Below are 26,558 nucleotides of genomic sequence, written 5' to 3'. Positions count from 1 at the left end.
GATCTTCCGTAGCAATGCTTAAAGTCTATATGGATTATTCTAGTAAACACTACATATTTCCTTTATGAGATATGTTAGTAGGATGGCAAAATACATTACTTATCAGAAGTGTGTATTAAAGGTGTATACAAGATACAACCAAGAGTTTTGCTGGTCCGTGGAATACTAGATAGGTATACGACTTCAAATTGGATGAAGTAAGTATCACGGAGTTGGAATCTTCACCAGATGAAATAGTCAAAGTGTTTTTGATTTCATCGGAGACGATGAAGAGGCTTGCATTTGCAAGAAATTAAGTGGGAGCGCTAAGACACATTTATTACACTTTATGTAGGTGACATATAGTTGGTTATAAATGATGTAATTATATACTTGATTAAAAAGGTTTCATTGAGAATTAAATTTCAATGAAAGGATATGGACTGAAACAAATTTAGTGTTAAAATCTATGAAGATAGATTGAAACACAAAATAAGTTTAAGTCAAAGTACATAGAATGGATATTGAAATAGTTCAATATAGAAATATTAAGAAGATGTTCTTGTCATGTGAAGTTTTAACAAGACTTGAGTGTATCTGACACTCAATGAGTAAAAACACATGAGTGATTTTAGATCACGAATAATATGTACACAATCAGATATCTTGTGCTCTAAAATGTTATGAGCATATACCAGAATGATTCATGAGATGATCATTGAAAAACAGTAAGAATATTCTTGAAGTACTTAAGAAGAACCAAGAATATATATATAGTTTTGTATGGAGAAATGACAAACAAATCGCTGTAAGATGTTGCACCGATATTTGTTTTGTCACATATGAAAATAAAATTTCAATCTCAAATTAGACTAAGTGTTGTTTTAAAAGGTAGCACAATGAGCTAGAAGTAGTCTATGCTAGATTTAGAATAGTTCTAAATATTGTGACGGATTCTACAAAAGAAGGCAGAATATGTCATTGTTTTGACAAATGACAAAGGATGTTAAAGTCAAGAGGTTCTTTGAGAACTTGGTGTAGTTCCGACAGAGTCAGAATTTTGAAGCTATATTGTGTGTGATAATATTAGTGACATATTTCAGACAGCGGAATTAAGGTTCCACCAGAAGATCAAACATATTTAATGCCGACTCATTTGGAAATGAGTGATGCGTTGAGACGCAAATGAATTACAAAATACATACGTTTTCTGAGCTTGTCAGATCCGTTGACTAAAAACCTCTCCCGTGAGCAATACATGATAAAACACCGGAAGGCCAAGGTGTTATATCTTTACAAATGTAAACTAGATTATTGACTCTAGTGCAAGTGGGAGACTGAAGGAGATATGCCCTAGAGGCAATAATAAAGTGGTTATTATTTATATCTTTATGTTTATGATAAATGTTTATATATCATGATATAATTGTATTAACCGAAACATTAGTACATGTGTGATATGTAGATAACAAGAAGTCCCTAGTATGCCTCTTAAACTAGCTTGTTGATTAATGGATGATTAGTTTCATAATCATGAACATTGGATGTTATTAATAACAAGGTTATATCATTATATGAATTATGTAATGGATACACCCAATTAAGCGTAGCATAAGATCTCGTCATTAAGTTATTTGCTATAAGCTTTCGATACATAGTTACCTAGTCCTTATGACCATGAGATCATGTAAATCACTTATACCGGAAAGGTACTTTGATTACACCAAACGCCACTGCGTAAATGGGTGGTTATAAAGGTGGGATTAAGTATCCGAAAAGTATGAGTTGAGGCATATGGATCAATAGTGGGATTTGTCCATCCCGATGACGGATAGATATACTCTGGGCCCTCTCGGTGGAATGTCGTCTAATGTCTTGCAAGCATATGAATGAGTTCATAAGAGACCACATACCACGGTACGAGTAAAGAGTACTTGTCAGGAGACGAGGTTGAACAAGGTATAGAGTGATACCGAAGATCAAACCTCGGACAAGTAAAATATCGCGTGACAAAGGGAATTGGTATTGTATGTGAATGGTTCATTCGATCACTAAAGTCATCGTTGAATATGTGGGAGCTATTATGGATCTCCAGATCCCGCTATTGGTTATTGGTTGGAGTGAGTACTCAACCATGTCCGCATAGTTCACGAACCGTAGGGTGACACACTTAAAGTTGGATGTTGAAATGGTAGAACTTGAATATGGAATGGAGTTCGAATATTTGTTCGGAGTCCCGGATGAGATCCCGGACATCACGAGGAGTTCCGGAATGGTCCGGAGAATAAGATTCATATATAGGAAGTCATATTCCAAATTTGGAAATGATCCGGTGCATTTATGGCAGGTTCTAGAAGGTTCTAGAAAAGTCCGGAAGAAATCACCATGGAAAGTAGAGTCCCGGAGGGACTCCACCTTGCATAGCCAGCCAACCCTAAAGGGGAGGAGTCCAAGGTAGACTCCCCTAGGGTGGCCGGCCAACCCCCCTCGTGGAAAGGGGGAATCCCACCCCAAGTGGGATTCCCACCTTGGGTAGGTTTCCCTACATATGGGAGGTTTCATTGTTGGGGTCTTATTCGAAGACTTGGATACCAACACTTGGGGATTTCCACCTATATAATGAGGAGGAGAGGGAGGGGGCTGCCCACTCTTGGCCGCACCACCTAGGGCTGCCCTTGGCCGGCGCCCTAGCCTCCCCCTCTCTCCCCAAACCCTAGCGGTCTCTCTCCTCCACCACATCCCACACGCTTAAGCGAAGCTCCGCCGGATTTCTCCACCACCACCGACACCACGCCGTCGTGCTGTCAGATTCAAGAGGAGCTACTACTTCCGCTGCCCGCTGGAACGGGGAGGTGGACGTCGTCTTCATCAACAACCGAACGTGTGACCGAGTACGGAGGTGCTGCCCGTTCGTGGCGCCGGAACCGATCGTGATCAAGATCTTCTACGCGCTTTTGCAAGCGGCAAGTGAACGTCTACCGCAGCAACAAGAGCCTCCTCTTGTAGGCTTTGGAATCTCTTCAAGGGTGAGACGCGATAAACCCCTCGTTGCTACCGTCTTCTAGATTGCATCTTGGCTTGGATTGCGTGTTCGCAGTAGGAAATTTTTTGTTTTCTATGCAACGAACCCCTACAAGGTCCTCGGGAGGATGATCTTAGCTACCCCCCTCGGTTGTCGGTTGATGTATATAAGACGTTATCTTTACTATTAAATTGCAATAGGTGACCACCTGGTGTCACAAACGGGCTTTTTATTTAGGCCTCAAGTCCACAATTCAGATGAACAATATTTCCGGTGGTTTTTTTAATTGGTCCGAAGTGGACGATTTGTATGGCCCATTTCTCAAAAAACAGAAATCTACCAATCCGACTTACACTCCAATTCACCATCAATGGAATAATAAGCTTCCATGCAATCTAAAATTCCGAAACAGCAGTCATGGATTGATGGATAGATTTCTTCCCATCCGCGCGTGTGACAAATTGATAATTAGGATATCGGCGCTTCGACAGCCGCGACCACCACAATCGTTCCATCCGCTATCTGTCCAGGTCCTGCCCTGTGCCGACGTGCTTGCTCTGTCAGGTACAAGCCGTGCGTGCTGATCAAAGTTGAAACGCGACGTCCCGGTAGGATCGAAAAGGGACTTTTCCGGCCGGAGCGACCGATGCACGGGAACGTTACAGAACGACTTACCTAAGCGATCGTTACAGATGGACCGACTAATCGATACATCGTCAAGATTTCGTGCCTGATGGAGGGAAAAGAAACACACCATACTATCTCGATCCATCTTTGAAGGTGCGAGCTGTATAAAAAAAACCCGACATACTTCTGACTTGGTGCGTGTTGCACGACATGCATATTGCTAAGTCTTCTTACCCGATTAGATGAATGCCTGGTCGCTTCTCACTTGATGACGTCACGCCTGGCCTGGTTTTATACTTTGAATCAACTTTGGGTAATCTCCATGTCTACTCTTCATTGTGCATTTTTTGTCTAAATATATATAAGCATACTAATTTCTCAGAAAGAAAATACTCTATATAAAAAAATAGTACACTGAGTATATATGTGCACATGTTAAATAGATTAGAACATGGTCCGTTATAAGTTTTTTTCCCGAAGGATGGTCATTCATAAGTTAGCGTGACTTAACAATGCTTGATGGTGATGATAATTGAAAGAGACCTGTAACATTGATATGATGAGTCAAAAATGGGTTTGTACATATATGAGCCAACAAACATTATTAACTCCACAGTTGCGTTCTCGAATGATATACGATCACATGACTCCACCTTTTAAATAGAAAATACTACTGCATTAGGAGTTTCTCTAGAGTTTAATTAGGGAAAGCTCAAATAATAAGATCCATTTATAGATATATATTTATTCATTTATAGATATATATTTATTGTTTGTTCTAATTTTTTTATTGTCCGTCATATATTTTCTATAGGCCCGTAGCAACGCACGGGTATTTAACTAGTTACAACTACTCTGGCCATGTTCGTGACAAATTGGAATCAAACATTTATATTCCGCGACAAATATCTTGGTGTTAACACTGCACTTTTGTGGCACTTTATAGGAGTTGTACCCAAACATATCATAAAACATAGATACTTATTAGTGCGCCTGCACCCCAGAAAACCTTCATATTAGTAACTAAAGTAATCACATAGATAGATCTTCCTCCGTGTATTTAAATGTATCACGGTGGTGCTTCATTATTTTTTATTGAACCAAAAAATATTATAGATATTTACCGTACAAGTGATATTTTACTTATCTTGATATTTTTATTGGATACAGAACATCATTATTGTAATCATGTGATATGAGTATATATGAAATATAAATTGTATTTCCCAAACACTTTAAGCACAATATCTATGATGCCCTCGCATTTGCGATGGCCACTCTGCTAGTTCGAGTATAAAAGCAGTTGCAAAAGACAAGGGAAGGAATATGTCATTGGTTCATAATATACATGTTTGTAAGAAAGGGATTAAATGAACTTACTATGAAGTAAGGCAGTGAAGAAATGAATATTCAAAAGTCGTGCCAATATAATTATGCTTCCAATAAACACATTCACAAGCTGGAAGTAGTAATATTTTGAAGTGGGCTTTGTTTGCGGACATGATAAAGAAACATAGCCTCTTTCGACATGATCATAAGAGGCACTAGTTAAAAAAAAGGTCCATCGAGGTAAACGGTTTTGGCCGCATTGGTAAAGAATCATAACACCAAGGATTCTAGACCTACGCTCTATCAAGTTTATTTATGCAACCATTGGCGGGGCTTGCAAAAACACTCTAATCTAAGTCCTCTCATAACATCCCCCTCCTCGACATGGAGTAAGCACTGCGAATTATGTATTATAGCACAATAGAAACCGATTATTGCATATAATTGAAAAATGGAAGGCATGGGCGAAACATACCCTTCCAGTTGGTCTTTTGTCAGGATGCATAGCAAACTTCAACTGATAGCAGTCCAAAAGATTTTCATTTTCTATATGAGTTTAGCATACCTTTTTTGCTTTGTAACCACCCTGAACGTCCATACAAGTAGGATGTATGAAATATTCTTCTAGATCAAACACGACGAGGTCAACGATCCATGAGTGAAGGTGAGAATACCATACCTGCTGACCAAGAAATCGTTGGCTATTTCAGATGTTGACTGGCAGGAAACACGAGGTATGTTTCTACAATCACCTGACATTTAAAAATTTATGTTTAATGCATGCTTCACTACAACGAAAGCTCCTAATGCCAACAGCAGAGCTACGCACAAGTAAGGGGGCAAGTGCCCCCCCCCCCCCCCCCCCCAACACCGACATCTTCTTAGTGTAACATTCTTTGTTAAACGTACTTACGGTGAACTGGTCAACACACAACGCTTCTGAGATGCCAGCAAATGCAGCCTTCATCAATGCAACGTTATTGTACTATTCGTACAACATGCATAGAACACACGTCTAGAATATAAATAAACAACAGATGAAGAAAACCTGAAACGTAATCGTATGGCAACGATCAAACTTTATAGCTCCTAGTAAAAATAAAAACATACAACCATAAACAATGACAAAGTTTCTATCGCAGCGAGCGGGTGTTTTCTTAATCTCGATGTTCACTTTTTTAGAACATGATAATTTAGTTTAAATTTACGTGTTGCATCCCGGGTTAACATTTGATATGGAGAGCTCATCAATACCATTAAATACAATCATTTTTGTGTTCAGTAAATGTGCCATAGATAGTTATTGGGATATAGGACAAGGCGACAAGTGTTATATTGTGATCCAAATTCACATGAAATGGAGGCTATCTTCTGATGAGCAGCTCAAGACCCGTTGCCGGTAGGCTATTTATACATCTTGTATGTCGCCGGTTAGAATTGATCGATTCATAAGATAACCCACGAGGTTTGTAAACACTCCCTTATATAGTGAAACTTAGCTGGCTAGCGCCCCTAGTTTTTACCTCTCTTTATTGGAGAGAGTTTTCCACGTTAAAATCTTATGTCCCTTACACGTGTTCTTATTCGTTCTTTATTATTTTTTTCTCACGCTTATAACGACAACCATAATAGAAAAAATATCTTCAGACAAGCGGTGAGACCAAACAAGAAAAAGTTTGTTACCATATACCGGCTCAAAGGGAGACTAGAAAAGATAAAAATAAAAGTAAACTTTGTTGAAGGGTACGTAAACCAGTTATCTCATCTCCTACAACAGGATTCCAAATATTTGTATGACAAAAAATTGGAAAAGGTGATACACTCCAAAGTAGTGCTGCTTGGCCCACTACGATGAACATACGAGAATGCAAAAATTTTGGTGTCTTGCAATGTTTTGGCCTTAGTTGATACTCCGGCCATTGCGACTGGTAAGGTATCGATGGAATCTAGGTTCCCATGTCTTCTTGATGGTATCGATAGAGAACTCGGGCTCCCTCCCCAAGGGATTATCTTAGCTAGTACTCCCTGTGGTTGATGAATGCAAGACCACATTATCTCTACTAATAAGATACGGATCGGTGGTGTTGGTAGGTCAAAAAAACCAGAACAAATTTCCGTCCATAAAAAAATCGGTTTAAATCTTTGGTAAGAACCATCGTACATCAATAAAACCTGTGTTGGATTCGATTGACTGCCAGCAAAACCTGCTCCCACAAGCGATCCACGACACAAAACCGCGGAAAACCAGGGAAACTGGTAGTGGAAGGAAACCAGCGAAGAAACCGTTCGTACGTGGTCTTTCCGCGAGCGATCCCTCTTGTCTTGTTAGCGAGGTGGTACTATTCTGTTATGTTTGGTGGATCGCTTCGTTCTGTTTTACCTTTTCCCATGGATAGATCCCTCTGTTGGGCCGGCCCAGCGCTGATCATAGACGACATACGTCACACAAATTGCAACAGGTTCTAGATAGCTGAAGGTGTCCCGGACTCCCGGTAGCCTCCGTATCGTACACAAAAAAGAATCGCCAACAAAAGCCAATCGGTGTGGCAAAAAAAGAAACCCTTAGAGCATGTCTAACAGTCCCCTTAAAACCTGCCCACCCCGTAAAATTCCGGCGGGATACGGGGCAGGCGCGGTTTGGAGCGTCTAGCAGGCCCCGTATTCGGGCCGGCCCGTTTCAGCGGAATACGGGGCCCAGGTTATCCGCACCGCCGCCCCCTACTTATACTGGGCGAAGGTGTTAACCCCTCACTCGCAACCCTAGCTCCGCCGTGCGCCGCCGCCACCCCAGTTAGCTCCGGCGAGAACACATTTCAACCGCCGATCAGCATGTCCGCACGCCGAAGCAGCACCGCGTCGCCGACGAGCGGATCGAAGCGATCCCGCTCGCTGGACACCGTCGAGGAGGCGTGGCATCTCCAATGCAAGCGGTCCGCATCGGGAGCACCAGCGGCGGAGGAGCTCCGCTCGCCGGCGAGGAGGAAGAGGAGGAGGAGGAAGAAGAAGATCCCCTCTTCTTGCAGGCGATAGCAGCGTCCCTCAAGAACGACGCCGACAAGAAGAGGGCGGAGGAAGAAGAGAAGGCGGCGGCCATCGCCGCCGTGAAGGAGGCGCAGGCGCGGGAGGCGGAGGCGGACGCATACATCGTCGACCTCTCCGACTAGAACTCGCGATCCATTTAGGATCGGAGTATTGAAGCCTAGCTCTAAATTCTATGAATTTTATTTCTCTATATTTTATTATTGTTGGGTCAAACACCATAATTGTTGCTAGGACCGCTTGGTTTGGTGAGGTCAAACACCATAATTGTTGGGTTCTCAGATATATGTGTATTCTTAAATAGCTAGATTCAATAAAATGTCTTCATAGTATCTGAGTTCAGTTAAGTACAATACAATGGTTTTCCGGAAAAGAAAATGATGATTCACAGGGAAACTTGTTACATAAGACCGATGCAGCAGCGACGTCCCTACAGCAGAACAAATTCTTAGTGGCCCGGTTTGGAATGACATCTCTTTGCAAGGAACTGAAAAGGGATCAAATATCAAGGTATTGGCACTAGCAAGTTCAGCTATGGTGATGGCAGATCAAAGAAAACCATTTTCAAATATTGTACAAGATAGAGATCAAACAGAGTGAATAGTATAAAACCACCACTTTAACGGTAAAATTTACCATCTACCACCATTTTACGTTTTCGGGAGAAAAAAAAACCACCAGATTTTGCTCAGTTTTTTGCGGAATGCGCTAAACGCGAATTGAGCATAAATTGACACGAAATTTGACCAGCTGGGCCCATTGTAAGGGCTGAGGTGGAATCACAATTACTGAACCTGCAACGTGGAACTAGGTCCCGCCTGTCAGGCAACATTAAAAAAATATGAAAAATCTAAAAAAAAGGGAGATGTCCGCTCCTTCTACCTGCGGACCGTTGGGCTGCTGCTCCACGCTGGCCACCCCCTCGCGCCGCCGTTGGGCATGCCGTGTCGCGGCCCCTGGCCACCCGCTCGCGCTGCCATCGCCGTCGGGCTCGCCCGCCCACCCGCTCGCAGCCGTCCGTGTTGGAGATATGCCCAAGAGGCAATAATAAATTAGTTATTGTTATATCTTAATGTTCATGATAAATGTTTACATCCCATGCTATAATTGTATTAACCGAAACATTGATACATGTGTGTTATGTGAACAACAAGGAGTCCCTAGTAAGCCTCTTGTTTAACAAGGAGTCCCACTCCCCTCTCTCCCAAACCCTAGCTTCTCCCTCCTCCTTCTCCCGCAGCGCTTACGGCGAAGCCCTGCCGGAGATCTCCACCACCACCGACACCACGCCGTCGTGTTGTCGGGATTCCGAGGAGGATCTACTACATCCGATGCCCGCTGGAACGGGGAGAAGGACGTCGTCATAAACACCGAACGTGTGACCGAGTACGAAGGTGCTGCCCGACTGTGGCACCATCAAGATCTTCTACGCGCTTTTGAAAGCGGCAAGTGATCGACTACATCAACAACGAGATCTAATCTCGTAGGCTTTGGAAATCTTCGAGGGTTAGTCTCATGATCTTCTCGTTGCTACCATCTACTAGATTGGATCTTGGCTTGTTATTCGTTCTTACGGTAGGATTTTTTTCCCTATGCTACGAATCCCAACAGTCCGCTGCCCGCCCCCTGCAGCGCCCGTGCCGCCGTCGTGCTTGACCACCGCTGCAGCGCCCGCGCCGCAGTACCCTGTAGCGCCCGCCGTCGCCCCGCAGCGGCCACGCCTCCATGCCCGAGCAGCGCCGCCGCCTACTCCGCTCGCGCGCCGCCATGCCCTAGTAGCGCCGCCGCCTACTCCGCTCGCGTGCCGCCAGCCCCTGCTCCGCAGCCGCGCGCCGCCAGAGCCTCGCCGGAGTTGGGCGGCATGGCCTTCCCAGTTTCTTTTACTTTATTCTCACATTTTTTTTAGGATTTCAAGATTTTTTTAATTGAGCTGACATGTGGGACCTAGTCCACATCACCAAATTATGCCACCTCAAGCGCCCAACTGGTCAGATTTCGTGTCAATTTGTGTTCAATTTGCGTTTAGCGCATTCCGTAAAAAACTGAGCAAAATTTGGTGGTTTTTTGTCCAGCAAATGTAAAGTTGTGGTATATGGTAAATTTCACCATCAAAGTGGTGGTTTTATGCTATTCACTCAATCAAACAATATGTGAAATGCTAAAGCTCGACGAAATAGTTTGATATGAACATATTTTAAATTGGAAGGATCATAAAGATATTTCCTCGATCATTGATCATTTCTTCCAATAAAAAATTTAATTGGTCTGTTAAATGCATGGGCTAAAAAAACGGAATACCCGTAGCAAAGCACGGGTATTGTGCTAGTTACAACTAATATAGTCATGTTCTGAAATAACATATGAATAGGCTTTCATTGATTAGGCGCAGTTGTATGCGTGAATGAAACGAGGTATATGAGTTATTATCTCCGTTCTAAAATATAAACCCTTTTTAAAAGATAATTTAGATTTTTTCAAAGGATTATCTTTTAGGACGGATAGTATTTATTACTACGTGCCATCTAGGAGTAGTTGTTAACTTAGGAGTGTTTCCCATAGTCCAGTCTAGTCTAATCCTTGATTATAGTAACACATACGTTTTGATCCATCGCTCTTTATCGATCGATCCATATCCTGCGACTTGCGTCGTATGACACCGAAAGGGGTGTATGCATATATTTGTTTTACTTCTGTAGTGTAAGTAATTAAGCTTAGTTGTGATTTGTGGACGAAGTGACAGCGCGTCTATTGCTATTGTATCGCGGGACGGCCGGTTAGCATATCGGCGAAAAAAAGTCGCAGCTACCAATCGAGTTACCTCACCAAGCTAGGCGCACCGCCCACCGGCCTTCACCAGCTCTAGCTCAGTCCCAGATAAAAATAAATCAATGAGTATTTTTTGTGTTCGGTATCAAGAGCTCAGTGGCTCCGAGTTGTCCACTCTGCCCATGTTCGTGACAAATATCTTGTTGCACTTTTGCGTGGCGCTTTATTTATGCCGAGGGTGAGCATCTCATAGATATTTTCATGTGGATTTGAGAAAACGTCGCATGTGGCTTTGGCATGTTGGACACGCTGTTTATTTGACAATATTGGCTCAGTAGCGTGGTCTCATGTTTCTTGTTTGCTGAGCAATGAGACGATGGTACAAGCTAGAGTGGCATGATGCGTTTAACTGGTTAAAAGGAGATATTACCTATTTTCCTGAAAAAGAAGATAAACCCCGGGCCTTTGCATTGATTGATGAACTATTATTATTTTAAAAAGAGAAAATCTCCAATTTGGTCTATGAAGTTGCCACGGATGTGAGTTGTGGTCATAAACTTGCAAATCGTGAATTGTGGGTCAAGAAGTTGCCCCGCGAGCATTTTAGTCATTCAGTCGCGGTACTATTAGTACGTGGCCATTTTTTTTTTTTTTGCAAATTGCCCCTAAAATAGGCTAAACCGAGGACTAAAAAATCAGAAAAAACAAAAATTTAGAGGGAAATTTGCAAAAAAATAAATTGGCCACGCCAGCAAACTAATGGTCGCCGTGACGGTATGACCAAAACACACACGCAGGGCAACTTCCTGACCCAAAATTCACGATTTGCAAGTTCGTGACCAAAATGCACATCTGGAGCAACTTCATAAATCAAATTGGGGGTTTTCTCTTCTAAAAATGACAAGCAAAGTCAAGCATCAATACTTAAAAAAACAAAATCCTACTTGGGACTATCCGGCAGATCCTTTGTGTGTCAGTGATGTACTAGCATGGTTTTTTTTGGTAGCATGGGTAGCGGGTGGTGGAGGATCCCGTGCTGCAGCGTCTTGGATGCATGGAGGCACACGACGGATTTTGGCTGACGATTGTGGACATATGTTGTGGTGATACACATGGGATGTGGTGATATAGGGTGGTCCAACATTGAGGGCGCCAATGGTGGTTGGCCTATTTGAGGTAATACCTGCAGTCTGTGGTGCCGTCGACTCTCCAAAGAAGGAGAGTTCAGGTTCTTCTCTTTTTGCATAATTGGACTAATTCTATCCCCTTGGGGCTTTGGCAGGTTGTGGTGCCTTTGTGGTTGTGTGGTTGGTATCTAGGCCGTGATCTATCGTAACTAGATTTAGATGTGCGCCTTGGCGCACGACCCCGTGAAGATCATGCCAATATTTATTTCGTATAACAGCGATAAAAATAGCAGCTAATATGAGAACACATTTCTTAGATTCCACTGGAAGCAATTAAGATAGAAATCATGAATCTCATACTCTTAGTTATTGAAAACAATAAAAAATTCTTATGATGTAAGTTGGAACATCTTTGGATCTCCTGATACTCAACTGTTTGTTTTCGCTGCTGGTCTCGCTGCTTCTGGTGTTGGTTGCTGATAGAAGAAGAGAAACCGAAGAGTCAGAGATGGAAGGGACTGACGGTAAGGTTGCGCATTGGTGCACGATCATGGAACTTGTGCCGATAAACAATTTGTATAACGACAATAAAATTATGTGAAAATTTGATAATGTGGTTCTAATGTTTCACAAAACAAAGTCAATAGGATGAAGCTAGGATAAAGCACATAAAATTACAGACATAGTAAGAAACACATATTATAGTAGCAAACACACGATCGCTATGTAAAGAGCAATAAAAGTAAGAAAGGAACAACAAAATCATCTTCTACATATGCAGAATCCTGGTGTGATACGTGCTTGAGGGTGTCGCTAGCAACCCGAGCAATAAGCTTCTCGTTCTAGTAGGCTATTTAGTTGTACAATGTAAGTGTAAGCTCTAACAGATGCATATACGGAAGCAAAAATAAGTTGTCTCATTCGGCTTTTTCAATTGCTATGTTGGCCGATGGGTCTCATGTTGGACGGGCTAGCCCACGAATGTTTTCCCATGCGTGTGATATGAATTCCGAGCACGGTGCCAGCCTCGACCAACATGGTGGTGTTGTGCCGGTCTGTTTGATGAGTCTCGGTGGCGAAGGTAAGAGGAGTTGTACTTATACACATGTTACACATGTACGGTTGAGTTAGTATTCAGGACATAAAAGGCTGCCATGGTAATTAAATCCGGGTAAAACCCGGTTGAAGGTTGTACTCCCAACGGTTTTTCTAGATTAGGGGTGAAACTTGATCCAATTCAATTGAGGGTTATAAGGAAATCTTCTACCGGACGACGCAAACGGACGCTGAGTAATCGTTTGTGTCCGCGCGGTCAAAAATGAGTCTAGGATCAGGCTCAGTGGCCCGACGAATAGTGAATGGCCTATCCAGAGGACGCAAACCTGGCCTAAATATGCTCGGATGTGTCTCCGCGGTCGCTGCGCGGACGCACTGAGTGTCTGCTCACGTCTGTCGGACTTTTCGTCGAGCCCACCTAGCAGCGACCTAGGCTCGATAAGTCTTCTCAGGCGCGCGAGTGACTGGCACCGAAGCATCGCTTCGGCAGTCTGCGCCACGTTATTGGCGATGCCTCGCCTGCCGAGCGGCCGTCGTCCACCTCTGCCAACGAAGTAATGACAATGCCACGCGTGCTGCGCTCCCCGCCTGCCTCCGGTGTATATAAAGGGGCGCACGCATCTCATCTCCTACCACACAAAACCCTAGCCGCCGCACAACCTCCACCATAGCGCCGCCTCCACACATCACTCAGCCTTTGCCATGAGCAGCGCCGGGCGTGGCCAGGCTACTGCACCTCCACCTCCCCCAGTTAAGAGCTCCGATGAGGAGTTGGAGGACGACGAAAGCACATACAATGTCCTCGACGTGCCATGGACGCGAAGTTCATGGCTGATGCCGAGCGGGAAGAAGAGGAGGAGCGGGCGGCCCACGCGGCGTTCGACGCCGAGATGGAACGCTGCACGGAGACGGCCGCCGCAGAGGACTACTCCTCCGACATCGATTTGTCCTCTGATGACCCTAATGGTCCTACCCTAGAGGAGAGGGCGGCGGAGCAGAGGGCGTTAGTCGACTCCTTCAAGACGCTCAAGAAGGCTGAGGATGCCGCGAACGAGGCGCTGCAACAGCGCGACGCGGCGGCTCACCGAGCTATAGCGGCCGCACGGCGGGCGACGGAGAAGCAAAGGAGGAAGGGACGCAATGATGGGTCGAATCGTCGGAAAGCAAGTAGCCTAGAGCTTGTTTCTCCTTTAGTTTGTAGTACATTATGCTTTTTTACTTGGTGAATAAAAAATATTATTGGAAAAAAATAGGCCGCTCCGCTGGGAACTCACCAGACGCAAACAGATGCACGGTCGAAATATGTCCGCGAAGCGACGCTAATGGTCGCGCGACCACTTGGTTGGAGATGGCCTAAGGTAAACTTTGAAGCAAGTTTAGGGGTAATATGGACTTCTCTCATTATTTAATTATTGGCTTGTTACTGGGCTTTTTCTAGGGAATCGTTGATGAGCTTTTTGTTTGCTCCGTAGATGCAGGGCACGTGGTATAGGTGTCTGTATACGTGTCTGGCGCTGGCAAGGAGGCATATCCTCCTCTTTTCCTCTCTTCCACGATGTATCAACTGGTACCTGCTGAATCACGACCAGGCGGCGATTGACTGAAGAATCGACGAGGCACGACCACTGATGTCGGAGGCTGCTGGAAGAGACGTCGGCGTCTTTCGTCCTGATGGAGCGCATGCTCCCATATCCAGCAAATGTAAGCTCACCGTCAATTAATCAAGCGTATATCAGTCTTGTTCTTGATTATCAGTGCTTTGCCCTGGGGTTCTCATAAGTTTCTTCTGCCACAAATAATTCGGAGTGGTCTGGATCATGGGCAGAGCCAAGGCCCGGCATGCCCGGGCAGATTTCTCCTTAAATACTACTGCTAAGTGAGGCACTAAGCAAGATTTCTTATGGGGCAAGCACTGAGGAAGCTAATTTTAGCTACACTTTGGCCGGGCTGTAACAATGAGCTAGCTCCGCCAGACATCATTTTTTTCTGCTAAGAATGAGAATAAGTATAACGATTTTTTTCACTTGAGTGGATGTGTTCTTTTTCTAGGTAGATCATTAAATCTGAATTTGTGTGCACAGATCTGACAATAGTACACCGACAGTGAGCAAGATGGTTGCAACCATAGGAAACAGTACAATTGAAAGAGGAAAATATATAAAAGGTAGCATTGATTAGACTAATTGATTAAGCCATATACAACATGAATGAAAGAGAATAGGGAAAGAAAATGGTAAACCATAGACATAACAACAGCTGAATTCATCGTTTCCTGCAAGCAGAAATCCCAAATCCCAGGGGCCAACGATGGTGAATTCGGCAGCTACTATATTTTCGTTTCTAGAGGCTTGGTGTCATGGCATAATTTTGTACCTGTAAATATGAGTGCATTCTTACATGTGTGCTGGAGGAGGTCTGAAGACCCAATGGGCACAGGAACACATGAACACCACCCATGAAAACCTAGAAAAAATTATTATATTACTTATTTTACAACACACTGATAGCAGGATATATAGGTAGGGGTACTATATGTTACTTTTGGCGACTGAACCTAGTGGATTAAATGCACAGAAGATGTATGTTCGGTCTGCTTCTATTCTCTTGTCTTCTGTTTGTGAAGCTAGATTGATCTGGTGATATAGATAGAAACTTGTCATTTTCTGGGGAAAAAAGAAAATAGACTGAAGCTAGTATGCTGCAACACCAATGTGTAAGCTACTTGATTGAGGCTACTTGAGATACTTACATGGTAGTGTTAACTGAACCTTCTTTCAGTCTGGTCTATGCAGTTAGCTGGTGTGGATCCCTTCATTGTATTTTTCTAGCATAGAAACAAAGTATAAATGTTTTTTCGGTAGAAGAAAACTGCCAAGATTCATATGAAAAAAGAGCATATAATGGTAGTTTAATTCTTTTAATCGATGTTGGTTATATAAAAAATTCCTTGTTTATAGTAGATAATAGGGTATTTAAGTAATATGTGGTTTAGAAAGATAGAAACACCATTAAATCAGTACTTGTGATGCTCAATGATTGATAACAGTTTATATGGTAAAATGTATCAGATTAAAGAAAAGCAAAGATTCAGAAATCAGTTTGTCCGTGGTAATAGTAGTAATGGCAGAAGTAATGTTTAACTTGGAAGCTGGAAATGGTGCTGAATAAGGAAGCTAAAAATAACAGTTGCTTCCTGAAAATATTAGAAGCTAAAAATAACTTGCATAGAGGATAAAAATATAAGGCGAGTCAAAAGGGAAGTAAAAGTGATATCATTGCATGAAACTGTAAAAGATCACCTCACTTCTGTCGTGTTTGCTGGTCTCTATTCTCCCAAATCTGGCCAATACATGCAAGGACTTTCCAAGGATGAGACTTGCGTGAGACATTCTTGACCAATGAAGTATGCAAGTTGCTTCTCTTTTGATCTGCGTAGGAGTAGAACTTATTATTATAACTATATTAAAAAAAGGGATTATGAAAAGAGTTGAGTGCCTAGTTTCATGAGCCGGCCCAGCGATGATAATGTTGGGTTCTCTTACCTAATGGACCGAGCTACGCTGGCTAGGTCGGCCCATACGTGTTTTATTTATCAATTATGGATGGGTTTTTTTATTTTGTTTATTTATATTTTCCATTATTAGCTCTTCCTACCTGAACCATTTTCCTCCCCACAATGATAGAGAAAGAAGATGACGGGGTAGACTGTAGAAGAAGGGGTAAAGGTCGATGTGGCGCTGTTGTAGGCGGAGATCTTACACTTTGGACTTGAAGCCAAGCTGCATATGTCCCTCGGAGTGACCACCATGACCCAGCTTCGACATGGTGGTCTTCCAAGCGACGCACCCGTAGCAGAAGACCAACAGAGGAATGGCGCCATGGTGTTTTTGTAGGTGTGCCCTACTGTGAGGACTTCGTTTCTTTGACAAAGAGGCGCCCCAACAGCCCTTGCTAGACGCCAGATAACCGGCACGCTATCCACTGGAGATTCGGTGCTCCGGTATCACAAATCCTGTCAATTATACGGAAAGTCAGTCTTCGAATCAACCATTCAAGTCAAAAATGTGAGTTGGTCTTCTGCTAAAAGGTATGTTCCTCTTTAATGAGTAAGAAAAGGCATATTTTATCTACATGCCCCAGTTGATTATATCAGTTAACTCAAAATTCTTATTTCTGAGTTAAAGAAAATAACTGTGATCTTTCTAATTTGATGGAGAACGACACAATTTTCTAGCACCCATTTCCTCCTATGTCTCCCTGTAGAATTTACCCTAGCCGTATTGGCAAGAAAGTTGAGCCAAAATACGCCCCCTTGCAACCTTGCTCTAGTATGCAATTTCTAAATATATACATGAATCATCCCATCGTAGGTTTACATGGGATTACCAGTTTCTCAATCCAAATTTATTTATGCATCAGAAAATTTTGACCTATACAATCTATAGCCTACCGGTATGTGGTGAGATGCCTTGCTGTTGACCACGATATTAACCCACATGGAACTCTACTCTTTGGCCTGAAACAAAGTGTTAGATTTAGTCCCTAATTCCATGGAATATGTTCAAATGATGTTCAGCTACATCTTTCGCATGTTGGTCACAATAGATGTAATAATGCATACATATCGGTAATCAACTTATTGGTGTGGGCTTCTCCGGCAATCAGAAGAACATGTATATAAGATAGATGCTCTGAACAGACAAACCTCCGTTAGTGACACCAGATGCAGATACAACCAGAGACTCAAGTTTAAAAAAACCGAAATTGTAGCCGTGTTTCCATACGTATGTATCTATCAAAATAATTAGAAGGTTCATTTAAAAAAAATAAAGATAGCAGACCCTCTGATTCGACAATAAAGGCAGCTTCACGGGATTCGGACTGGACCAGAAAATAGAGTGGAAATTCAGATATAAATGCATATTTGCTGAACAAATACAGAAGAACAAAGGATTATATATCAGCTTACACAATATCAGCAGGTTAATAAAGAATGATTTAAATTCATTGGGATAAGAGCCTAAGCATGGTCATAACAGATTACAAATGAGTAGCCTTTCATACTTTTCAGTCCCAATGTTCAACTACAAACGCTTCAAACAGAAATGGAACATAACTGCATTTTAGGCTCTTGTGAGCCAAGTTGGCGCAAACATCGCCCAAGAACTGGACTATAAATATTTTAGAGACTCGTGGTTCTTTTTTCACAAACTAAGATAACAATGTACATGGAAATTAACCTCAGTGCACTAACACGAGAATTTGGACATTAGCTCCCAACCAAGATATGTGATATTGGCCAGCTATTAAAAATCATGTGAGAAAAAAGAGGCTACTGGAATTCTTTATTCCATTGTAGGCACCGTATATAAGGCCTAAGAGATGTATCCCCTGACTCTCTTTCCTCTCGTTATCAGTTTGATGCACTTGTGACTGCTTCTCACACAACATCTTCGATGAGTCATTTATATCTACAACTGGAAATATATTGGCATCTACCATCACAGCAAATATGCTCTCCTCCAACCAGAGATTCGCCGTCAGTATCATCAATAAGTATCTCGGTACTGATTAGAGTATATCCTACAAAAGAACCAAAGCTAGACAGATGCAACAAGAGAATTCCAAATACATACTGCAAAAAATATGTGTTCAGAAATAATGCAGGGACCACTTGAACATAAGAACAATAAAGAAGGAACACATGAGCAAGTCTAAGCAGGGATAGAATAAATCCTAACATCAAAATGTAGGAACAAATTTGACTGTTCGCAAGCGAGAGAGAGAGAGAGAGAGAGAGAGAGAGAGAGAGAGAGAGAGAGAGAGAGAGAGAGAGAGATATCACCTTGTTCCTCTTCACAAAAATAATCCGTATTTAGAGCTGCACCATCTCTCTTCAAATTATCGACTTCATCGTGAGATTTAGATTGCCAATAAGAAATCTTGTTCCATTTCTCAGTAGTGATCCATCCGATGCTTGGAAGGACACATCCTCCTGATGTCCCTTCAGTAAAAGCTTCTGATCAACTATGAATGTTTTATTCGCAAACTCTGTGGATTAACCTTTCGGAATCATTTCACACCAACAACAGGTAGAAGGAATCAATATTTAAAGAATGAGAACAGGCAGCAGTTAAAAAAATTCAGTACTGAAGTAAGACAATGGATCTTAACTTTAACTTCAAAACTGAGAAGATTTATCAGGTTGAGTGTTTCTCCGGTAAAGGAGAAAGATCCTGCAAGATAAATCAATCAACAAATCAAGTACACCACAGTAGAAGGGAATGTGGTTAAATCATGCATCCAACTTTTGATAGGACAATCCAATGCAAGCTCTTGTTCCCAAGAGATATCCCAAACAAATTCAGAAGAGAGATCTTCATGGTACTGCAATTGACTGTACCCATACTAAATATTATGAACATGTTGATTAATACTGAACAAAGTATAAACAGGAGAAATAATTTGAGAAAAGGATATCTATTTAGAAACAGGCTAAATATTATTTTTTTTGCACTTGTTACTCAGGTTACAGTTAATTCATCAAGATGGTTGAAGAACCAGGGCAAAGTTTGGAAGAAACACGGGCAGTTGCTTGATCAAAGAAGAGAAAGAGAGAGAACCATGAGATTGAAGAGGCCGCTGCCCGTCTGGGGCATATCTGGATGCCGGCAAGCACGAATCCTCTGGCATCGGCAGCGACCTTCAAGAGAAGACGGGGCGCCGTGGGGCCATATTCGCCGGTGAAGTAGGCCAGGATGTCCATGCCGGCTCGTCCCTCCAGATAGTCCGCCACATAGGGGCGGAGATGCAGGCGGCCGTGGGCGTCGCCGGCGGCACCTCGTCATGGAGCTGGCACCTGGCGGCGACCTCCTCTCCAGGCTCGCTTCTCGCGCGACGCGCCTTTCTTCATCTCGCATCCGCGCTCATCTACTGCCTAGCGCCGGCGTGACCCACCACGACGTCGAGGCGGCGGCGCTGCTGTAGCCGGCTCAGCCGCCGGAGCTCCACCTGCGGCAAGGAGATCGACGGCGGGGAGCGGGAGCTGCAGCTGAGGGAGCGGGAGAGGCGGCGGCTGCTGGATCCTGATCCTGGACGAAATCGATAGGGTTTGGCTTGGCAACCGATGCACGACGCGCCAACGCCGGGCCGGGCGGGCTTTTTACCGACCCATGGATAAAAAGTGGGTCTGCGGGAGGGCCTCATCGCCCTGGACGAACGGCCGGCCGAGATTACGCCACGTCAGCTCGATCGAACGGCCCAAAATCCAAACGCCTGTGAGGCCCCCTATGGGGGGCATCATATACACCTTTAGATGTGGAAGAACATGTATGACTCGAATGCGGCAGGAAATTTACCGAATGTTTAAAACAAAACATCAAGCCTCTATGTAAATTGAAGATGAATTAGTAATTTGCCAGCATTCCAGATTGTGCCCTTTGTGGGTTTAAGGTTCTCTATTATCTATCGTACGTACCACCTGGCCAAAACAAAGATGACCAGAGAGAAAAGAAAAAGAAGAAAGAGCACTCCTATTTTAGTATACTCCTACTGTCCTACTACACGGTATAAGCTTGTGTAACTATAGACATGAAGATAAACAAGAAGATTCCTCTCAAGGTAGACACCCCTGAAAAGCTTGGGCATTCCCGAGAAGAATGTATCGGAGCAAAAATTGCTGCCAGCACCTCCGTGGCCGGATTGCAGACAATCATGAGCACGTATGGCACCTGCCGGTGCACGCACGGTCAGGCTGGTCCTCGGCGGGGCTCGCCTCTGTTTCAGCGTCAAAGCCGCCGGCACGCGTGCGCCACGCCGGCCACCTTTTGAGGCTGCTGCCGTTGTTGTCCCTGTCGATGGTCACCTGTACAGCCCCCGCGTGTCAGAATCTGGAAGAGTGGAGGCACTGCCAGTCCCGCCGTCGTGGCAGATGTGGGAGCATCTCTTCGGCCTCGATCACCGCGCCGCCACGCAGCGTTGGGGTTGCCGTCGCCGTGGTGGCGGCGCTCTTTGGTGGTGGCCGGCCTTGCGGGCAGCATGCTATGGCTGTGGCCTGCAGGCTGCCGCCGTCCTCGTGGTGGAGGTGGCTGAGGCGGATGGAGAAGAGGGAGTTGACGGGGCGGTGGTCGGAGAAGCGGGACTCGCCGCGCTCGTACCACACCTGATCCACCCCCTCGCCGCGCCACAGGATGCGGTCGCACCTGCAGTATGTTTCAACCCAATAATTAGAGACAAGCTGAAGAAAATCAACTATGCTAGACTAGATTGATAAGGGCGCCGCGAAATTATAAAATCACAACGTGCGTGGTCAAGGGCCATGGAGTAGCAAGTTAGCTAGCTTCCCCTACGCGACAAGGACTGGTCACCATGGAGTCTACACTGCTCTAGCCTCTCTAGTTAACTCTGAGAAACGAAGAGCATGCTACTATCTGCTACTCCAACCATCGATCGCTTGACATGTCGTGGTCACCATGGAGTATCCTAATTCCCATATCGATTTAATTAAACCCATGAGCCTAGCTCACATTATGAAGGTATAGTACTAGTGTGCAGTGAGTGGTCATGCATGTTCTTGTCATGTCGCATGAACACGTACCATGCATGTTCTTCTCAACTAAAGTGAATAAGTAATTAACATGCATGCATACCATGCCGGCGTGCGCTTCTTGTCTCGCGACGGCTTGCCGGAGGAGCTCAGGGCGGCCATAGCGTAGGTGTCGGACTCGGCCAGGTATTTGTACGTCGGTGGGAACCGGATCTCGCCTTCTTCCCACCCGCCGCCGAACACGCGCCCGGCTCTCTGCTCCGCCCTCAGCTGGTCCTTCTCCAGCAAAGCCCGCCACTCGTTCCGTTCCAGCAAGCTCCGCGTCTCGCTGCCGCCCGTCGACGACAGCCGGTAGTTCAGGTCGCCCAGCCATATCACCTTGCTGCAATTGAAAATATCGGTTCAGAAATCAGAGACGGAATTCAGTTGCCAATTTGGTGTTGCTGATACGTACTCGTGATCCAAGATGGTCTCCGGCGACAGCCCCGGTATCGGCCTGGAGAACCGGTGGGGATGCGGGAACCTCGTCCGCTTGAGGATCTCGGCGACGTCGCAGTTCCGCCGCACCTCGTCGCCGTCCTTCTCGCCGGACGCCAGGTGCGTGCACACGAAGCACAGGCTCGTCGACGCCGCCGTCGCGCTCCCTTGCAGCGTCAGGCTGATCGAGATGGACCCCTGTCACAGATCAACCATCGTGTCAGCAACTTTTCATTTGAATACAAACCTTGGTTTCATGATTCCAAAATTTGCAAGAAATTTTATAACTATTTCTGAGATATTAATTCACCTTGTTTCCCATGTAGCCCATGATGCCCCTCCCAACGCATGAGACCCTCAGGCCGGTGACACGTGGCATGAGATCGGCCCGGACCCACACGCAGAGGAATATGCCCACCATCTGCTTGCTGGCAGCAAGGTGGTACCCTCGCCTCGCCCTCTCGTGCAACATTGTTGCGAACTCGCTCATCTCCTCCTCACTGCTTGACTCCGGATTTGAGGTGGAAGGCTCGCTTTCCTCCTCCTCAGGCTCTGATACCATGTCATCCACTGCCAACACATCTGAGAAGCTCACCTTGGCCTTCTGGACACTCTTAGGTTTTGCATCTTCCTGAGTGAGGGTGCACCGGTAATTGTGATGTAAGCTATGGCTTCTTTCAGATGAGGAGGGATTCAATGCCTGGCCAATGAGGTCGAGCCACTTGGAGGCGGGCCCCTTGTCCTCCGCCCCGAGAACATTCCCGGCATTGAGTGGCACTATTTCCTGGAAGCTGTGACAAAGGCAATTGACTGATTAAACTTGAGAATTACTCTTATGTACACATCATTATGTCACATTTTTACCACTACTACATAAGGAGCTTGTTTATGCTGATCCAGGCAGTAAATTGTTTAAACAATCAACATCTCCCCCTCCCTTTGACTATAGCTAGTGGAAATTATGGTTTGTGAAGAGTCATGGGTTAACTAATCATGATTAGTAGTTGCACAAGTCCAACACTGAAACCCATGGCCAATGGCCAGTAGCTATAGGTAAAACTACTCACTCCTATGCAAGGTACAGGTGCTGTCATAATTCTGGCCGGCATATAGGATTGCACTCTCTGCACTGAAATCCACACAAAGTTCACTCCTACCAATTCCTATGAGTGAGTGAAGCACGCTGTTTCATGATCTGCATGAGTGCAACCGCTGGAAACAAAGATGAATGTATTGACCCAACAATTGGAATTTCAGGTACACTTTCTAAACAATGAATGGTACACTATTAGATTTATCTAGTACAGTACAGCCTAAATTTCTAGTTTCTATGCTTTCATTAACCAAACGGAAACACGAGTAGAGTGTAGCGCGTACCCAAGAACGTAGATGTGAGGAGAGGAAGAAGGGGCATGTTGGTTGAGGAGCCAATCGGAGAGGTCAAGCTCTTGGTGCGGTGCTCTGCCGCCCACGTTCCACGTCCCCACCTGCACCCTGTAATATTATACAGTACACACATAAATACAGTAACAATGCATAAACTATCGAAAAATAATTTGCAATGTTAATTTTCCACTAGGCTCGGTCCATCGCCTCAACTAAAGTCCATCTGCTTAATCGATTTCTGAATATTGATACTACCTTGGATTGAAATTAGCTGTCCTAGCAATGAACCTAGATAGATTTAGACAACATTTTACCTAAATCTGCGATGACTATTTTGGTTTGGAGGGAGTAGCATATTGTTTCTCTGGGGAACTAAACAAAGGGAATGAAAACGTGCTCATGTTTTCAGAAACAGCCTGTTTTTTTGTTCGTTTGTTTCATTAGGCAGCTAGCTAGCTCCATGCGTGTATGATGCATGCAAATATGCGACGATATATTAAGAAAAGAAACTGCTGACATTCAGGGATGCATCAAGGTGTGAGTCACTGACCGAAGTTCCTTGGGAGGCTGCCACGAAGAGCTCGATCCATACCGTGGGGGAGGCCTCAGATTCTCACAGCTCTCCACCAACCACCCACCTATACATGCACAACGACACAACACAAAGATATGAACAAAAGATCAGACCAAATTCACATCTCCATGACAAACTTGAAAGGCTGTCAGAGCACTGTTCCATCTCGTGTGGTGAAAACGGCGAACAGTAGCCCCTGCTCTTTGTCTCTTTTGGTGGCTGTGTTTTTACTTTGGGACAGAAAGGTTCAGAGCTGCTTTGTTGTTCTTGCTGCAGCTAGCATAGTTGCTGGAATAAAAAGCCTGCAACGTGCGTTAGTACGTACCTGACAAATCTCTCCTCGTGACACGGCTGCCGTCTCTGTCTGAGCAGCTCTTCCTCCTCTGCATCTGCTTCTGCTGTTCTTGACCGGAGCTCCCATCTAGTTCGATGAAACAGCATGTAAAATCAGTTCTTGCGGTTAGCCATTGCTCGCAAGAGTGGTCGACTAATCAGGATGGAGAATTTTCAGGGGAGATCGAGAATGAGAAATACTGCCGTTTCATGATCATGGAGACTTACTAGTGCAGTCTGAATGGAACGATTCCGCCGAGGTTGTCTTGAGGTTGAACCATCTCTGCACCACCGTCTTCGTCCTCCTAGGCCACGACGACGACTGCGTAAACGAACACACGGGAGTCTCAGTAAATCCATGAATCATCAAGGAAAAAACAGTTTGATTGAAAAGAAGGGAAGAGGTCTGAAAGAGAATTAACCTTTGGGATTCTTGCATTGTCTGTCCTCATGTTGTCTCTGTCCATCTCCTTGCTACTCTGCGTCAGAATCAGATACAAAAGATGATGAGTAAATAGGAGGTGGGAACAGCTCTAATGGTTAGGCCTTTAGGTGTACAGAATGTCGCAAAAGTGCTAAATCTCGAGCACTAATAAACTAGTAGCCATGTAGGGGAGAGGGAGGGAGGTGCTAATAAACTAGCACAGCTTAACAGCTGCTCAGCTGGAGCCGGAAGAGTAAAGTAGACTAGACTTAAGCAGAGAGCATAGACATAGAAGAATAAAGCAAGCCAAGTGGAGGGACGGTGCCAATCTGGTGGTACTAATTAACTAACTAAGGTCGTAGTATTTCAGAACTCATCCTGCATGAATAAATGCACCAAGATAATATAATTAAACACGGCACCAATCAAACTCATCTATCCATCAGTACTTCAGTATCCATTGCTGATCCCAGAATCCAATCGGTGGAGACACGAAATGGAAGAAATTGACAACTCGGCGGAGCACTAGTCCTAAATTCCTAAGAATATCTGATGGCCATGACAATGGAGTAGAAAGAACACACGAAGGATTAGGCGGTGGGGGGAGAAGAGAAGAACTGCAGACCGAATTGTTCATGGAAGCAGAGCAAGAATTAGAGGAGGATCATAAAGTGCAACTAGTTACCTTCAGTGAGCAATCTGCACCGATCGAGCGCGGAAAGCAATGGAGTCTATGAGAGAGATGGATGGGCGGTTCGATGAATTTTAATAACGGAACGGCCGGGAGGGAGGAGGAAGAAGAGAGTGGTGGGAAGGAACCGTGGGAGTGGGGGTGCTGCCTTCTGTCTTTATACTAGCGTCAGGTGTGCACTGCCGTGTGGGGCCGGGTTGAAACGTTGGTCACATTCTCCGCCAGTTCATGTCAACTGCGTGTGGGCCCCACATAAACTACAAATTTCAAATCGGTACGAACTTTGGCCTCTAAATTTTCTGTCTGAACTTGTTGGAGACTCTGCACCCAATCAAGCCCAGAAAATCTTAGCCTTAACTGACTAAACCAGAACATAAAAGGACCAAATTTCAAATTCCCTAATGAACAAAACATATATTGTTTTCAGTCAAATAGAGTGAAGCATTCCACAGACAAAATGCACTATGTTACTATGTTCTTTCACAAATAGGATCGACTTTGCACGGCTCTCGAAGATTATTGAGAATGCCCTTGCGAAAAAAAAACCATTCGGTACTTTTTTCGTAATAGTGTGGTAGTTATTTTTTGAAATTTGCATGGTTTTTTTTTTACTATTGAGTAATTTTTTTATCAATTATGCATCTTCAATCATTAAATAAGGACAACAAATCATAGTCCTAAGCCTATATTGCCAAAGAAACGGCACGGCCCACATGTCATAGCCATAATATTATTTCCCCCCTCAAATTTACATAAAACATATGAAGTTCACACCCTCGAATACAAATAGAGCGTCAGTTTGGCAACAAAGTTTTTTCTAAAACTGCAGTATTACAAAACCATAGTATTTAACTCCCTGGGCTAGCAATACTTTAGTTTCAGAAGAAAAAAAGAGGTCCGGTGTTGTTCTTCTGATACTTCAAAACAACACGTATTAAGAGCTACCGAAGTATTAATATCACATTTTTCTATCACACGCTCACAGCCAAACATATCAAAGTATTAAAACTATGGTAATTTCAAGAAACTATAGTATTGATGAAATACCTCGAAAATACTTTGCTACCGAACAGCCGTAGTGTTGCAAGATATTTGTTCACGAGCATTTGGCCAGAATTGACAAGTTAGAACCACTGAGCTCTTTGACACCGAACAATGAAAAAACTGTAATTTATTTGTTATT

General features: G+C 44.1%; 1 protein-coding gene and 2 long non-coding RNA genes across 7 annotated transcripts; 1 reads left to right on the top strand and 2 right to left on the bottom strand.

The window, feature by feature from the left end:
* The first annotated feature begins 14,437 nt into the window (after positions 1-14,437).
* Positions 14,438-19,613, top strand: LOC127320905 (uncharacterized). The gene is made up of 3 exons (XR_007863661.2): positions 14,438-14,646; positions 16,629-17,032; positions 19,474-19,613. It is a non-coding gene; the product is annotated as an uncharacterized lncRNA (long non-coding RNA).
* LOC127320904 (uncharacterized) lies at positions 15,193-19,703 on the bottom strand. 5 transcript variants are annotated; one of them, XR_007863658.2, is made up of 8 exons: positions 19,569-19,703; positions 18,791-19,181; positions 17,651-17,737; positions 17,396-17,461; positions 16,705-16,957; positions 16,245-16,373; positions 15,695-15,769; positions 15,193-15,578 (listed from the first exon to the last, which is right to left on the bottom strand). It is a non-coding gene; the product is annotated as an uncharacterized lncRNA (long non-coding RNA). The 5 variants fall into 5 exon arrangements; XR_007863656.2 differs by having other exon boundaries at positions 17,396-17,737; positions 18,791-19,008; positions 19,120-19,181; XR_007863659.2 differs by having other exon boundaries at positions 16,245-16,402; positions 17,396-17,737.
* A 611-nt stretch (positions 19,704-20,314) lies between these two features.
* On the bottom strand, positions 20,315-25,483 carry LOC127320903 (type I inositol polyphosphate 5-phosphatase 8-like). The gene is made up of 10 exons (XM_051349983.2): positions 25,370-25,483; positions 24,683-24,739; positions 24,489-24,582; positions 24,253-24,348; positions 23,904-23,991; positions 23,345-23,461; positions 22,278-22,758; positions 21,945-22,165; positions 21,594-21,872; positions 20,315-21,146 (listed from the first exon to the last, which is right to left on the bottom strand). Exons 2-10 carry the CDS (start codon positions 24,725-24,727, stop codon positions 20,828-20,830), a joined length of 1,740 nt encoding a protein of 579 aa, XP_051205943.1. The 5' UTR covers positions 24,728-24,739; positions 25,370-25,483; the 3' UTR covers positions 20,315-20,827.
* Between the last annotated feature and the right edge of the window lie 1,075 nt (positions 25,484-26,558).

This window comes from Lolium perenne, chromosome 1 (assembly GCF_019359855.2).
Source record: "Lolium perenne isolate Kyuss_39 chromosome 1, Kyuss_2.0, whole genome shotgun sequence".
Classification (NCBI taxonomy): domain Eukaryota; kingdom Viridiplantae; phylum Streptophyta; class Magnoliopsida; order Poales; family Poaceae; genus Lolium; species Lolium perenne.
The sequence above is the reverse complement of the archived record's forward strand: the minus strand, read 5'-3'. Positions and strand labels throughout refer to the sequence as shown.